At 32.6% G+C, this 14,596-nt stretch overlaps 1 protein-coding gene across 12 annotated transcripts; it reads right to left on the reverse strand.

Moving 5' to 3' along the window:
• Positions 1 to 6,417: 6,417 nt before the first annotated feature.
• Positions 6,418 to 13,941, reverse strand: LOC123885799 (paired amphipathic helix protein Sin3-like 4). Of its 12 annotated transcripts, none has more exons than XM_045935126.1 (18): positions 13,631 to 13,941; positions 13,193 to 13,378; positions 13,030 to 13,065; positions 12,613 to 12,734; positions 12,331 to 12,489; positions 12,127 to 12,160; positions 11,701 to 11,796; positions 11,241 to 11,393; positions 10,906 to 11,092; positions 10,705 to 10,803; positions 10,427 to 10,588; positions 9,568 to 9,853; positions 8,968 to 9,104; positions 7,499 to 7,669; positions 7,384 to 7,419; positions 7,203 to 7,270; positions 7,023 to 7,083; positions 6,418 to 6,908 (listed from the first exon to the last, which is right to left on the reverse strand). In XM_045935126.1, the coding sequence occupies exons 6-18, from the start codon at positions 12,150 to 12,152 to the stop codon at positions 6,576 to 6,578; spliced, it is 1,815 nt and encodes a 604-aa protein (XP_045791082.1). In that variant the 5' UTR covers positions 12,153 to 12,160; positions 12,331 to 12,489; positions 12,613 to 12,734; positions 13,030 to 13,065; positions 13,193 to 13,378; positions 13,631 to 13,941; the 3' UTR covers positions 6,418 to 6,575. The 12 variants fall into 12 exon arrangements, 11 of the variants coding, with proteins under 11 accessions (XP_045791082.1, XP_045791080.1, XP_045791081.1 ...); XM_045935124.1 differs by having other exon boundaries at positions 13,327 to 13,378; positions 13,631 to 13,709; XM_045935125.1 differs by having other exon boundaries at positions 13,587 to 13,698.
• Between the last annotated feature and the right edge of the window lie 655 nt (positions 13,942 to 14,596).

Here is a 14,596-nt window from a genome sequence, read left to right on the forward strand (position 1 = left end):
GGTCGAGCAATTCCCTGCAATTTTAAACATTATTATTTTTATTTATAAAAGACACTTTAGAGGGATTCCAAACTCCTCTTTACGTGAACCATTTCATCTTTTATCTTTTATGATGAATATATTTTACATAGATATAATTTTGTAAATTTTGAAATTTAAAAGTGTGTTGTTTTCCTACACCAATGACATGATTTTTAATAATTAGTATTATTTTCAAAGAAGAAAAGAAGACCATGGAAATATAAACAAGTAGTTATATATGGTAAGATTTAGACAAATTTCAAGCTATAGTTTCAAGTAGTTATGGTATTTTCGGGTGTGCTTGATCTGCTAAAAAAGAAGGGACTAGACAGGACAACTCCGGTTGTACTGTGTTTGATTGTAAAACTATTTCAGGGATTGGACAAATTTGGAGCCAAGGGACAGCACAAAAACAAAATTTGTTGTCCCTCACTAAATCACATAACAACTTTTTGTCTCAAGTACAATTTGTCTAAAATACCAAAATATCATTTTGTTCACCAAATATCATATAAAACAAAAAATTGTTCAATATCATAAAAATTTATTCTATATTGTTCTGCCATGTGTTGTGCTGTTATGTCTTGTGTTATTCTGTCCAGTACTTAATCTTTAACGGATCAAACACAAGGCTTAAAGTATTTTTTTTCTTTGCAAGGTCCATGTAAACAAAAAACTGTCAACTGATTTCTAACATATGTGACTCCTTTTCTAGTAAAAAATTAAAAGCGTGGTTCCTTTTAGTCAAGATGCATGTGTTAAATATGTTTGGATCTCATCCCTAAAAGCTAGCTGAAAGGGTAAGGTTGCCCTCACATATTTATACACTTGACATCCCGGGAACCTAAGCAATGTGGGACTTCAAACAATCTCCAACAACACAACAACATATTCAACACTCACCCTCACACCTAGCGTGGTCCTGGGTCAAATGCCCACATTGCAGTCCTTAACCCGGCTCTGATACCACGTTAACAATCCATAGAAAGAGAAAACATAAAGTGGCTAGGGTTTCATTAGGAACAACCAAAAAGTGTTTGAGTACAAAACAATAGAAATGTATAAATACTAAAGTATAAAAGACTAAACTACCCTTAATATAATATATTATTTATATATTATATAACAGCATGCAAATCTTTTATTTATCTACCGTTGATATATAACAATCACAAATATGTCGTGTGAAATTGAATATTTATTGAAATCCTACCTTAAATAATGTGAAGAAAAATAGAAGAAAAAAAAATACTTGTATTATATTATAAGTAGTATATAAAGAGTTAGTTAAGTCAATAAGTTTGGTCTAGTAGAGAGAGATTTAGGTAGTATGCATGATGTTCTAAGTTCGATTCTCATCGCCAACATTGTAAATTAAAAAAAAATATGTTGGTTGAAATTTTTTTTCACCACGATAATTTTAATCTTTTAAATGTATTGAGAATTAATATACCTTTGAGATTATTTGCAATTTTCTGTATAAAAAAATTGTAGTCGAAAAGATTTACAAGTTTATCCCTAAAAAATTATAATTGTGTGAGAGGATTTACAATTTTGTTTCTTATAAAAATTGCATGTTGAGAATAATAAAATATTTTTTTGCTAGTTGTTTGCGTTTTTGTTTCTTCTTAGGTAGAAATTTCTTTGATCTTATTATTTTCTCAACATCACCATGTCAATATTAACATATATGATTAAAAATGTCATGTGGACTACGTACACTCATATATTTTTTCCTCTTCTCTACCGTCCAAACACCATAATAGGGATTTTACAAAGACTAAAATATTTTATAAGACTTGTTTTTATTATAATTTTTTGAAAAACGACTACTAATTTACTATACTCTCTCTGATTATTATAGATAAGTTTAATTTTTTTAATACATTAAAGACTGATATATATTTGGTCTATAATATAAACTAATATTTTTTTAATAATTTGAATGTATTTTGAAACTTATGTAATTTTGATAATTTGGATGTATTTTTTATCTTATTAACTTGTGATAAGAATCGTTTACTTTTACTACTGGAAAGTGTGTACTTACAATGTCGACCGCGTTTACTACTGGCCGCGGCCAGTAGTGGAAAGTCTGTTTGGCCAGTAGTTGTATCTCCTTTCTGCACTAGTGGAAGTTGTATGAATTGTAAATTTGAGGGTTCATTTTGCCTTATAGGTCACTCATTGTATTGGAAAGGAGAAGATGAAGTATTTTGTCAGATGTCAAACAAATTTAAGAATTTAGTTATCAGTTATCCCCAATCATGTCGGGAGTCCAACCATTAGATTAATTCGATGGAATGCCCAAGGTGGTCTTGGTATGATCCTGAATATGGATGGAAGTAGTATTTGTAATTTTGGAGTCTTCAGTTTTGGAGAATTGATTCGGAATTCTGATGGTGCATGGGTTCACGATTTTGTTCATAACATAGGATTTTTGAACATCCTTTAGGTGGTATTATTGACATTATACCACAGGTTAAGTTTGGCTAACTTTGGTGCTATTCTGACTCTAAGACCGTTATCAAATTGTTATTTGAACCTATGTTAATGCATGACACCACTATGCGGCTATCATTTATAATATCAAAGAGCTCCTCTCAGGAACCAGAGGGTACTGTTCAAGAAGGAAATGACTGTGCTGATGACTTAACTAAGATTGGAGCTCGCAACCTTAATATTTTAGGGGTAATTTGACTACTTATTCATTTAAGAATATATATATATATATATATATATATATACATATTAAAAACTTTTTATACAGCATGTAAATTAAATACTTCAATATTAAAAAATAAAAATTGGCCACCCAATGCATCATCGTCCTAGAAGCTTAGTCTTGTGTGGCCGGTTGTGGAGGCATGAAATCAACTCAGCACTTATTTCTCTCTTGTCATGTCTTTGTCTCTCTATGGTCGTCAGTTAGGTCGTGGATTGGCTTGTCGTCGGTAGATCCTCCACTTCTATCAGATCATTTTCTCCAGTTTACTTATTCATCAGGTGTTTTCGCGAGCTCCACGCTTCTTTTTGCAGCTTATTTGACTTCTATGCGTCTGGATTATTTGGAATGAAATAAATCACAGATTATTCAGGAATTTAGAGACGTCCTTCCTCAATTACTGGATAAGGTTAAACTTTATTTTTACTAGTGGTCGAAGACAACACATTTCGATATAGTTTCAAACTTTCATAGTTGGTGGTTGAGCCTGTTTACTTGTCTGGGTCTGGATTAACTTTGTCTATCACGTAGTTCTTCCGATCGTCTCATTTGTAAACTTTTGTAGTCTTTCTTGATACATCTTGTGCTGATGAGATCGATTATTTTGTTTGATTAATATATTTCATTTTTGCTTGTTAAAAGAAAAACAATTGAAAATGTGGTTTTGCTGCTATGTAATATTACTAGGCTTTTACCCGTGCTTCGCACGGGTGGATTAAAAATGAAACCAATTTTAGGAAGAAGTTGTTGAAAACAGCAGATAGAAAGTAAAATTCATAGCCTTAAAAAACATTGACAAGATAGTTGAAAGAAATAAGCAACAAACTTGTATGCTATTCATAAACTTTGTAAACATAAAAAAGAAGTAAGACATGTATTTTTTCAACGTGCGGGTATGAGAATATGTATCATAGTACTCTTACCATACCTTACCCATTGATATTGATTGATATACTTTTACCCGTGCTTCGCACGGGTGGATTAAATTTAAAATTAAATTTTTATAATATCAATGATAAGAATTTTGGGAGATTAAAACTTAGACTAAAATTATGATGTATCATTGAAAATATTTTTGTATAATTATTTTATGATAAATATTTTGACTATTAGAGATGACAATGGGTAAGGTATGGTAAGAGTACTATGATACATATTCTCATACCCGCACGTTGAAAAAATACATGTCTCCATTCTCATACCCGTTTGGGTAACAACCTTTGTACCCGTGTCCAGGGACGGACATAAGGGGGGGCAAGTAGGGGCTGAGACCCCCCCCCCTCTTGTCGTATTTTTTTTTTGATACACTTGTTCTAGATACATATATACACATAAATTGATATTTGAGAGATGTGTTTAAAGATTAGTAACTACCTTTTGGTGCAAAACATGTACCCACAACATAGTAATTGTAACAATTTACTTTAAAATATTTTGATAATATATATTATACATTACTAAAGTCCAAATTTAATTAAGTTAGTTCTGATTATTTGCTACAAGTGAGAGATTATTTTCTGCTATGAAGATTGTGAAAAATAGGTTGAGAAACAAGATAGAAAATGAATTTCAAACTAATTATGTGATTACTTACACCGAGAGAAGAATTGCTAAAAAATTTAATACAAATTCGGTTGTAGATGAATTTTATGATATAGAGCAATGTCGTGTACAATTTAGATAAACAATGTGATGTATTTTTTATTGAGTATATTTAAATATTATTATAATTATTATTTATTTAATATTTATTATTTAGTTATTCCGGCCTCCCGTTTTATAGATTTATGGATCCGTCCCTGCCCGTGCCCATACCATATGGTACCTAAGTATCCATATCATACCCGTTACCCGCATTTTTACGAAAAACTCATCGATCAATTATAAAATATCACATAATTTTAAGAGAATTAAAAAAAATTAAGAGATTTTAATGTCGACTAATGAAAATTATAAACAAAATCATTACCAACCTCATGCTAAAATTCATATATTTGATGATATATTCACATTGAGTTTGCATTATCTTATAAATAAACATTTTTATTAAAAATGTATAAGGTTTAATAGAGTTTTATTTTTTAAAATTGATATACATATATTATTATATAATAATATAAATAAAATAAATAGATATATATTATGTGGGTACGTGGGTATGTGGTGGGATATAAAATAAATTGATATACATACTCGCACCCATACCTGCTCATTTTTATGGGTAATTACTCATACCAATGCCTGTATCCAAATGTGGGTTTTACTCTACCCGTTGCGGGTATTTTTTCCGGGTGCCCACTGTGGATGGGTCAAATTTGCATCCTTATTGACTAATCATATTTAAGAGACACGTAGTAAAGAAAATACACAATATTTTTTAATAATTATTGACTATAATTTGTTTTGCAACTATAATAAAGAAAATACACAATTTCTTATTAAAAAAATACACAATTATTGTTTTTTAATGTAGAGCTGTTAAAATAGACTAACTTGTTTGGTTGTCTTGCCAAACCCGAATATATATAGAGTTTGAACCTTAAAATATTAGCCCGATTCTTTTTTATGGCTTTTAGCCCGATCATAATATTCAGTTTAAAATACGGGCTAGCCCATATGGGACACATGTAGCCCGTTATTCGTATAAAACAAAAAAAAAAAATTAAGTTTTTGAATATAAGATAATGCATTATCTTATATCTTTTTTCCCTATAATTTCTTTTTTTTTTTCAAGAAGTTGATCTGAGAAGTAAAATTTTCGTTGCAAATATATTTGTTATTTGAATTTTATATGTTTTCCCTTTTGTAATCACAACATAAACCTAATCGGTCTCTTAAAATATGATGGTTTAAATATCAACAAATACAATGGTTTAAATATAAGCAAATATTAATCAGTCTCTTAAAAAATAAAAGCTGAATATTTTTTGGGTTTCAAAAAGTTTAAGAATTGTATCCTAGTACAAAGTTAAATAAATAAATAAAAAATCAATTTATTAACTTTAATATTAAGATTGATTATTGACTCATTCTGATTAAAAGGAAATCCTAATCATAGAATGTAACTAACAGTATGTTTTTATTTTGTTCATAGTATTCATATTTGTGGAATATTTATTTACTTTCATACATCTTTTGCATGACTTGTTTGTGCAGTTGATTCAAATTTGTTCTTTCTGTAGCCTTTCTATTTTGTGTTGGTTGGTTTGTGTTTCTTTTTTTATTTTTTCCAGTGACGATCGAGTTGTGCTTTTGCCTCCGATGAACGGTTGTGGCAGCGACGAGTCTCTTCCTTCCGGCGACAGCCGATTGTGTATATGAGTGGATAAACTGATAATTTACTTTCTGAATTTGATGATGTTTATGTGTAGGATTTGATTTCCAAAATGTTGGGGGATCAATTTTCTATGGCTTTAATAATTCAATATATCATTTAAAATTGAGACATGTACTATCTAATTGTCTATCGTCAAGTGGTTAACGAGTTTTACTTAATTACCAACGGTTTGGAAGAAATCGCGTTTGAATTTCATCTAGAAAATCGCTGGTCAACATTACTTATTTTCCGGCTGAGCTCGGAGCATTAGAGTCCCTTTCCACTAAGAACAAGAGGGTTAAAGATAAAAAAAAAAAAAAAGAGGGAAGAAAACAACGAGAAAAATACAGAGAAATATTCCAAATTTTGGTGCTAAATTTATTACTTCTAATAGTGATATATATATAATGTACATCTATACTTCATAGCGATTAAGAATGATTTGCACATCTATACTATACTTTAGAATTTCAACTTGTTATGCAGTAGGACTTATATAAAACAAAATATTGATCATGTTTTGTGAAACAAATCAAGAAGAGTCTCAACTTTAGCTTCCTCTCCGTTGTCAACATTATTGTAATGTGAATTAATATGTACGGATTCTGACAAATCGGTTGAATCATCGAGGTTGTTTGAAGTCAGAAAATTCAGCTGGTCTACTGAAGTTACTGTCATCTGATTCAAAGACTCTAAGTCTAAGGAAGTTGTTCGAGTTAGAGTGCCAGATACCACTGTTACTGGTCCCTGATCATGCTTAGATTTCTGTTTTACTCTCTTACACCAACTGTGTAAGGAATCTCTAACACTCTCTGTCACTAGAACCTTCTTACATCGCGATCCCATCTGCAGTAAACAATGATGAATATGATAATCAAATAAATTTACTTAGGTCACATTGTTGTTGGAACAATGTTACAAAATATGAGAGTAAGGATTTCTTAGAAAGTTTAAGCTAACCTGTGAAACTATCACATTAAGGGGCACTGTCATATAGCTACACCAGAACTGAACAAAAACTCTGCAAAACAAGTTTAGAAATGAGAAAATGTAAGAGAATCCAAAAATTTAAGTATTGTAGAATCTCGAAAATTAGTCGATAATGTAGAACAAAGAATTCGTGAGAGAGATGAAACCTACCCACATGTCAGCCGAATGATGATCATATAATGGTGTCTCATGAAGTATGATTGTTCTTTAAATCCCCACTACACAATAGACATGCAATTTTGTTTTAACAAAGATTGCACTTAGTATATTAGTTCATGTAATGGAATAGATATAGGCATATAGATACATTCTTGAAAAATCTAAATCTTACCAATGTCCAAATAAATGAAGCCATTTCAAAGGCATTCTGCATGAATAATAGAGAAAATAAGAACAAAAAACAACGATGAAGAATGAAACAATTACAAATGCATTCAAGATTTTACCTGAAATATCACAAATTGTATTAGCCATAACAATATCTCTGGTTTGTTGAACCAAAACAAACCATCGCGTGGCTTTACTTGTGTTCTGGCAGATGGACCCTGCTGCTCCCAGATTTCAAGTGCTAAAGTGGCTACAACATGTTGAAGTTTTGTACCTATTAACATCACAAGCTTTTACGCATAGCGAAATCAGAAGTTATCCAAAATAATAATTTTCAATGGACTAATTCATTTTGATTTGTTGAAAAATGAAAACAGATTATTTTACATACAATTGCAGGTATAAAGGAGAGCCAGAAGTATATATGAGAGTAATGAACACACAATAAAACTGTAAAAATGAGAAATAAAATAAATATGAAGAACAAATCAGGTCATAACAAACCAATGAAACAAATCTGGCAAGAAACAGGGGAAAAGCAATCAATATTCAATTGGGATTTAGATTAATGAAGAAATCAAACCTACCAGCCATTTGAGAGAATACAAAAACGAAAAAGAACAACCACCACAAAAGAGAGAGCGAGACGGAATGAAGGAGAAAGAAATCAAAACCGATACATATGGGCAAAACAAATTGGAAACGAGACAAATCAAGCACAAAAGCAAACCTTTTGCCAAATCCCTTTCCGACTGCATCCGACACAAAATGGAAAGTATTCCGACAAATACCTTTCCGCTGAATCCAGACGAACGTAAAACAAGCAAGTGGGCGAAAAGCTTACCCAAACCCATCCATGTAGCAAATTGAACGCGAAAGAAGACAAAGGAAATTGAAAAGGAGATCAAAAAGGGAATCGAAAAGGCATTAAATGTATCAAAACAAAACAGGAAAAGGAATGATAAATTTTGGGAAAGTAACAAAGCAAGAAACAAAGCTTCCCACTACACGAAACCCCCACGCAACAGAACAAAAGAGAAGCAATCTCTCAGTCTTTAAGGAAGGCACTTATCCTTTCCAACTCCTGCTGGAGCAATTTGATTTTGTACCCAATGCCAGAAAGCAAACTTACACAAAGGTACCACCAAGGTTATTGGGGAAGAATGCAAAATGGAAGGAATATATTAAAAGTATTGAAATATGATTCTCATTATTTTTTGTGCTTCCTACAGTGAACAATGCGCTTTAGGCAGATGTATCAAGCCCAGTCTTGTTGGTTAAGTTTTCTGATTTCCTATGTTGTTGGTGATGAGATTTGGGAAGATGGTTTTTAAGGATGGTCGTGAAAGTTACCGACATAGTTTTCTATATTGTTATGGTATGGTCCCTATCAATTTTACTATCACATTTTTTATTTAAGGAATTGGTACCTATGTTCACTACGGAAAATCAACATAGCCACACTAATTACAGTACCCATAATTGAAGAATCTGACATGAAAATCAGTAAGTAACTAAGAAAAAATAATATATATATATATATATATATATATATATATATATATATATATATATATATAAACTGTACCAGTGACTGCAATTCTTGTCGAGTAATAATTTCCCTGCTGTAAATATGTAAACACTTCAAAAATTCCTGGTAGTCATCAGGATTTCGTAATCTCTCTTTGACTTCAGCACAGAAAGCTAACTCTTGACTATACATACCTGAGATGACAAAATTCAAGATGCATAACAAACTACAATAAGAATGGTAGGAAATAAAAGCACCAACTGTTCAACAAAGAACAGACCACCAAAAATCAAATTTGGAATAAAATAATTTTCTACCAGTATGCAAAACAAGGAGAATATTTTATATAATAAATAAAGAAAGTAATATCATTTGCAATTATGGATAATCCTATCGACAAAAGAAATGCTATTTTCATAAATATTCTAGCATTATGATAAGTTGCAGAAAAGTGATAATTTTTTTGCATAACACATAAGTTAATGAGCTTTTAAGTTCTTACAGTTCCATATTTCTCCATTTATTTATTTCCCAAGTGAAAATGAAAGCATATGTTTCCAAACATTTTACATCATGGCATTAGTTAGGAAAGGTAAAAATATACAAGATAAGTTGGTAGATTTAAGATCAACCATATTGATGACATAGGGTGCATACCAAAATTTTGATCTGCATGAAGCAATGGTTCAGCTCCTGAGTCTTCAACCTTATGATCAGATTTCCGTTTCTGGGATAACCGTTCCCTATCTCGACCCCTGTCATGCTCATAATCTCTATCATTTCGTTCTCGTTCTCTCCTGTCTCTATCTTCTCTGCGGCTCTTTTCCTTCTCCACACGTCTCTTATGCTCCTTTTCAGCCCTGAACAAGCGTCCATCATGCTCTGGGTCAGGACGGTCAACACTGGGGTCACGGTCACCGTGTGAAACAATGGTCCTTTCTCTCTGGCAAGCAGATAAGAAGAATGTTAGCTTGATGACCAACTATGAAACTCAGAGGGGGGACAAAGCCAACTAAGGTAGTCAAAGACAAAAGGCGGGCATTTAGGCCTTTGAAAGTTTTAACACATTGGGGTGGAAGTTGCAAATACCGACAACTACACAAGCATAACATCATTTAGAGTAAAAAATTAAATGATAAATACATTCATTTACAAAACCCTAGCCTGCTGGATGATAAGAGTCTCGAGCAGTAAACAACAATTAATATATTTCTTAACATTATAACTAATTTACCCAATTTAACATTCTAGCATGCACATTAAAAAGCTGTCACTAGATTTGTTATAACTTATAGCTGTCAATAATGTGTTAAAGCCATGCCTCACATGAACCATAAATTCCCTAGAGGCATGCACCTCACTGGAAGAGTGGCTATAGTGCCTATATAGCACCGTTGCGAAACGGAATTTGAACAAAATGGCTATAGTGCCTACTACAACACTGCTGGCACATCTCAGTTCAGCCTCTTAGGTATGCCTTTCACTACAGAAAGGGACATAAGAATTGGAGACAAACCTTTTCAACATGCACTTGCCGCACTGTTGGCATTGCAGAGCGCCTATCACGAAACACAGAATCCCGAGCAGCAGCATGAGTAGAGGCAGCTGTGATAGCGTCAGGAAGAAACTGAATAAACCCGTCAAGAAGATCTGGGTGGTCTTCAAAGAGGGCAGCAACCTGAAGAAATGCAATTATGATTAAAATGTGTATCAAAGGAATATGTCGAATACTGGAGGAAATAGAGAAAAATTTGCTTAACTATAATACCATACACATGAAGAGAAAGCACATACCTCCTGGTAGACCGCGTCGATAGACTTATTTTCCTTTCTGTACATATTCAATATTTCTAGAAATGACTTGTAAACACGATCATCGCCACGAAACCGAGTCTGCATGAAAAGCATCCATTAGGCTCAAAAATTAAAACTGCTCATTCTAAATGCAAACAAATCTGCATGAAGAGAACCTGTCAAACTCAACAACACTTTTACCTTTATCTTGTTCACATAACTCATAGCTTCATCAAATTCAACTGGCTTTTTCGGGTGAGGTTGCTCATCCTCTATCGGAAGGGTGATTTCATATCCCTTTGGCAAAAAGGTGTTGAATCCTAATATCAAATCTGTGTGACCTCTAAAAAGATCCTTCACTCTAGCGATGACACCCACAGTATCAATTCTACAAATGCACCAAAAGGAGAGACAAATCAATTACAATTAACAAATTCCAAATCCCCTCTCCCAATATATATATATAAAAATACATAATTTGGGTCACCAAGTTAGGGGTTTTGATGGAAGAAGAATGTGGTACAACATGATCATACCTCTGTCCTTTAAACTCTTTCATGACCTCCAAAAATTCATCATATTTATCCCTCTTATCTTGAAAAATATCCTTTACTGCCTTGAGATACGCTAAGGCATCATTAGTAGTCAGTTTTTGACCAGCTCCATTCATCATCTGAGGTTGCCCAGACCTACAGTCCAATAAAAAACAAAGTATTACATTACCAAAACAAATAATCAAAACCCTAACCAGTAAAAGTTGAAAATCAATCCATCAATAGAACGATCCAAACACTATTGCTGATAAAAATTCCATCAAAAAATAAAAAATTTAGGAAAAAAAAACCCTAAACACTTCAACTTTACTAAATCCTAACCCTAGAGAAGATATTAGGAAAATGAAATACTAACCATCTAAAAAACTCCATCAATTTCACATAAGAACACGAAAAACACAAAATTTCATCACAGCAATAACCAAAAAAACGAAAAAATTACCACTCAATTGAACATTCAAATGTCTGATCAAGCACAAAAATGGTACCAGATGCTCTATAGTGTAACTTTAACCATGGAAGCGCAACTCGATCGTCACTGAAAAAAAATAAAAAAATAAACACAAACCAACCAACACAAAATAGAAAGGCTACAGAAAGAACAAATTTGAATCAACTGCACAAACAAGTCATGCAAAAGATGTATGAAAGTAAATAAATATTCCGCAAATATGAATACTATGAACAAAATGAAAACATGATTAAGAAACATACTGTTAACTGCAGTCTGAAACGAAAGTTAATCTGTAAAAATTAAGAAAACAGGGTTGACAAATTCTGAAGTATGATGGTAAGAATTCTTTGATCACATGATAAAAACAATCAAAACAGCAACCTTAAAAGAGAATGGTTGTTAAGCAAAACTCACCTTGTATGCACAAATAGGTCAGACATAAACTCCTCTGCAAAAACAGGGCAAACATGAAGAAATATGAGAGATAAAAATGAGCACAGTCAAAAAACAAAACATCAAAACAAATCCACAAAACACAAAAACAAACTCAGAATAACAAATCCAATTCCAAATAAAAAGCAAAACTTCAAAATAAATCTAAAACCAAATGAAACAAACCTTAGTATCAACAAGAACCATTTCAACCGAAGTAGAATAAAACAACCTCCCAAAGCTTAGAAATCTGGATCTTGAACCTCCAAAAGCTTAGAAATCCGGATCTTGAACCCCCAAGCAGTTCTCCCAGGAACAACATCGGACAAACAATCAAACCCAGACCTAAAAGGCATCACCGATTGCATAGCAAAAACGAATACAGGAAGAAACAAAAAGAGGAGAGAGTGAGATGATGAGAAAACCACCAGAAACGAAGCCATATATATAGCAAAAACAAGGACGCACCAGGAGACTTTCTCTCAATTAAACAGCATAAATGTAGAGACTTTCTCTCAAACCTGAGGATCTGTTCAGAGAATTGTTTGCAAGAGGAAGATGTAGTCAGGTGTGCACCCAACCTATAGCACCTGCATCAAAGTCAATCAATATTCTTTAATCAGTAAACAAGCACCTGCTTAGAGTAGACCAGAATCTTGTCAAACTCCCTCCTCTCAGCAAAAGCAACAACAACTTTTGGAGTAACAAGATAAACTGATATAAAATAAGCTAAAATTAGTAGAAAAACAATCGAAAAACAAGATAAAGCTCAAAATAAAACAAGCAAGCCCAACCCCAATTAAAAACCAAAACATCAAAACAAATCTACAAAAAACAAGAACAAGCTCAAATTAAATGCAAATAAAACAAGAAACAAGTTCAAACCTTGAAATGAAACAAACAAACAAACAAAATCAAACCCTGCAAAAGAAAAAAAAAATCAAAATTGAACAGTTCAATTAAAGAACCAAAAAATAAAAACACACAAAATCTATTGAAAAACAAAAAAGAATAAACCAAAGATAAAGTTTGTAATAACAATACAAACCTTGATGATGCAGTCCAAGCCAATCAACCAAACAAGAAGCAATAGGTACAAAGTCAGAACAACTATAAATGAAAAAGCAGAATTGAAGAAAAGGAAATCAAACCAGTTACTTCCCATATCCCAGCGACCCTAACCTTGAATCGCCAAGCAGTTCTTCCCGGAACGGCATCGCACAAGAAATCAAACCTATCGGCCATGGAGAGAAAACAAAAAAAAAAACAAATCAGAACAGAAACAATAATGAAGAGCGAGAGAGCGAGATAGAACGAAAGAGGAGGAAGAAGGAAACGGGTATATAGCCAAAACAAATTGGAAACGAGACAAACAAACTCCAAAAGCAATCTGCGATGGCAGATAGAAAGCCTGGGCCTGACAAAAATAAAAAGCTTCCTACCAGAAAGACTGTCGAGTAAAACAAACGAGAAAAAGGGAATCGACCTGGCACTCGTTTTGGAATGGTGAACAGGAGCAGAAATCTCAATTTTGCGGATCTACAGTGGCGCATTGAGCGTATCAGACTGTAAGTATTATTGATAATCTTATTCCAAATTATTTTGTTAATTAGGCACTAAATTGTCTTATCAGCTTAACTCAGTTGGTAGAATATTGCATTATATATAGGGGTCGGGGTTTGAACTCCGATCAACTAAATTTTAGCCAATAAACTATTTGACAAAAAAATTATGCACTAATTTTTTTTTTTTGACTAATTAGGCACTAAATATATATATTGGCCGCCAAAATGACACAAGTTTTGGGATATGGTTATTAATTGTGTTTTAAGGGAATAAACTAATCAGCATTTGGAAACCATCAACCAGGCTGTGGGGTATTAATACCTTGGCCAACTATGAAAATTGGCAACTCTTATCCGAATGGCATATTGAAAATTTAAGGATATATTCCCTCCGTCCCTATTTATAAGAATTAGTTTGACAAAAAATTTATCATTTTTTACAAGATTTTTTTGCAATTATCAATGACATTGATTATTTCTTTTAAAAAATACCCTTATTTACTTTACATTTTTTTTAATAACATTTAATTCTTTTATGTAAGTGAGTACTTTATTAATTATAGGAAAGTCATTATTAAATGTCCGTTTGTTTGAGTGGAAAGAAAGATAGATGAAAGAAAATTACAGAAATCAATGAACGAATTTGACTAAAGTTAGTCTAAATTCATTCATTGGTTTCCGTAATTTTCTTTCCTCCCACTTTCTTTTCACTCAAAGGTTAGAGTTATAAGAGAATTCTCTTGGGCATAAGTTGAGGATTGATTCATCACCTTGGGAAACACTTTCATATTGAATTTCTTGACCACGGGAAGAAATTCGGACAAAGGCTAGTTGGTTACAGGAAAAAAATCGGGCAAATGGTAGAATTAGGATCAAGGATAATTCTG

This window comes from Trifolium pratense, linkage group LG5, assembly GCF_020283565.1.
Source record: "Trifolium pratense cultivar HEN17-A07 linkage group LG5, ARS_RC_1.1, whole genome shotgun sequence".
Taxonomy (NCBI): domain Eukaryota; kingdom Viridiplantae; phylum Streptophyta; class Magnoliopsida; order Fabales; family Fabaceae; genus Trifolium; species Trifolium pratense.

Excerpts from the sequence above, each read along its gene's own strand:
- LOC123885799 (XM_045935126.1), bottom strand. The coding sequence starts at position 12,152 with ATGTCTGACCTATTTGTGCATACAAG. Across the intron at positions 11,093-11,240 it reads AAAGAGTTTAAAGGACAGAG|AATTGATACTGTGGGTGTCA; the intron begins GTATGATCATGT and ends GTGCATTTGTAG. Across the intron at positions 10,804-10,905 it reads GTTATGTGAACAAGATAAAG|ACTCGGTTTCGTGGCGATGA; the intron begins GTAAAAGTGTTG and ends CTTTTCATGCAG.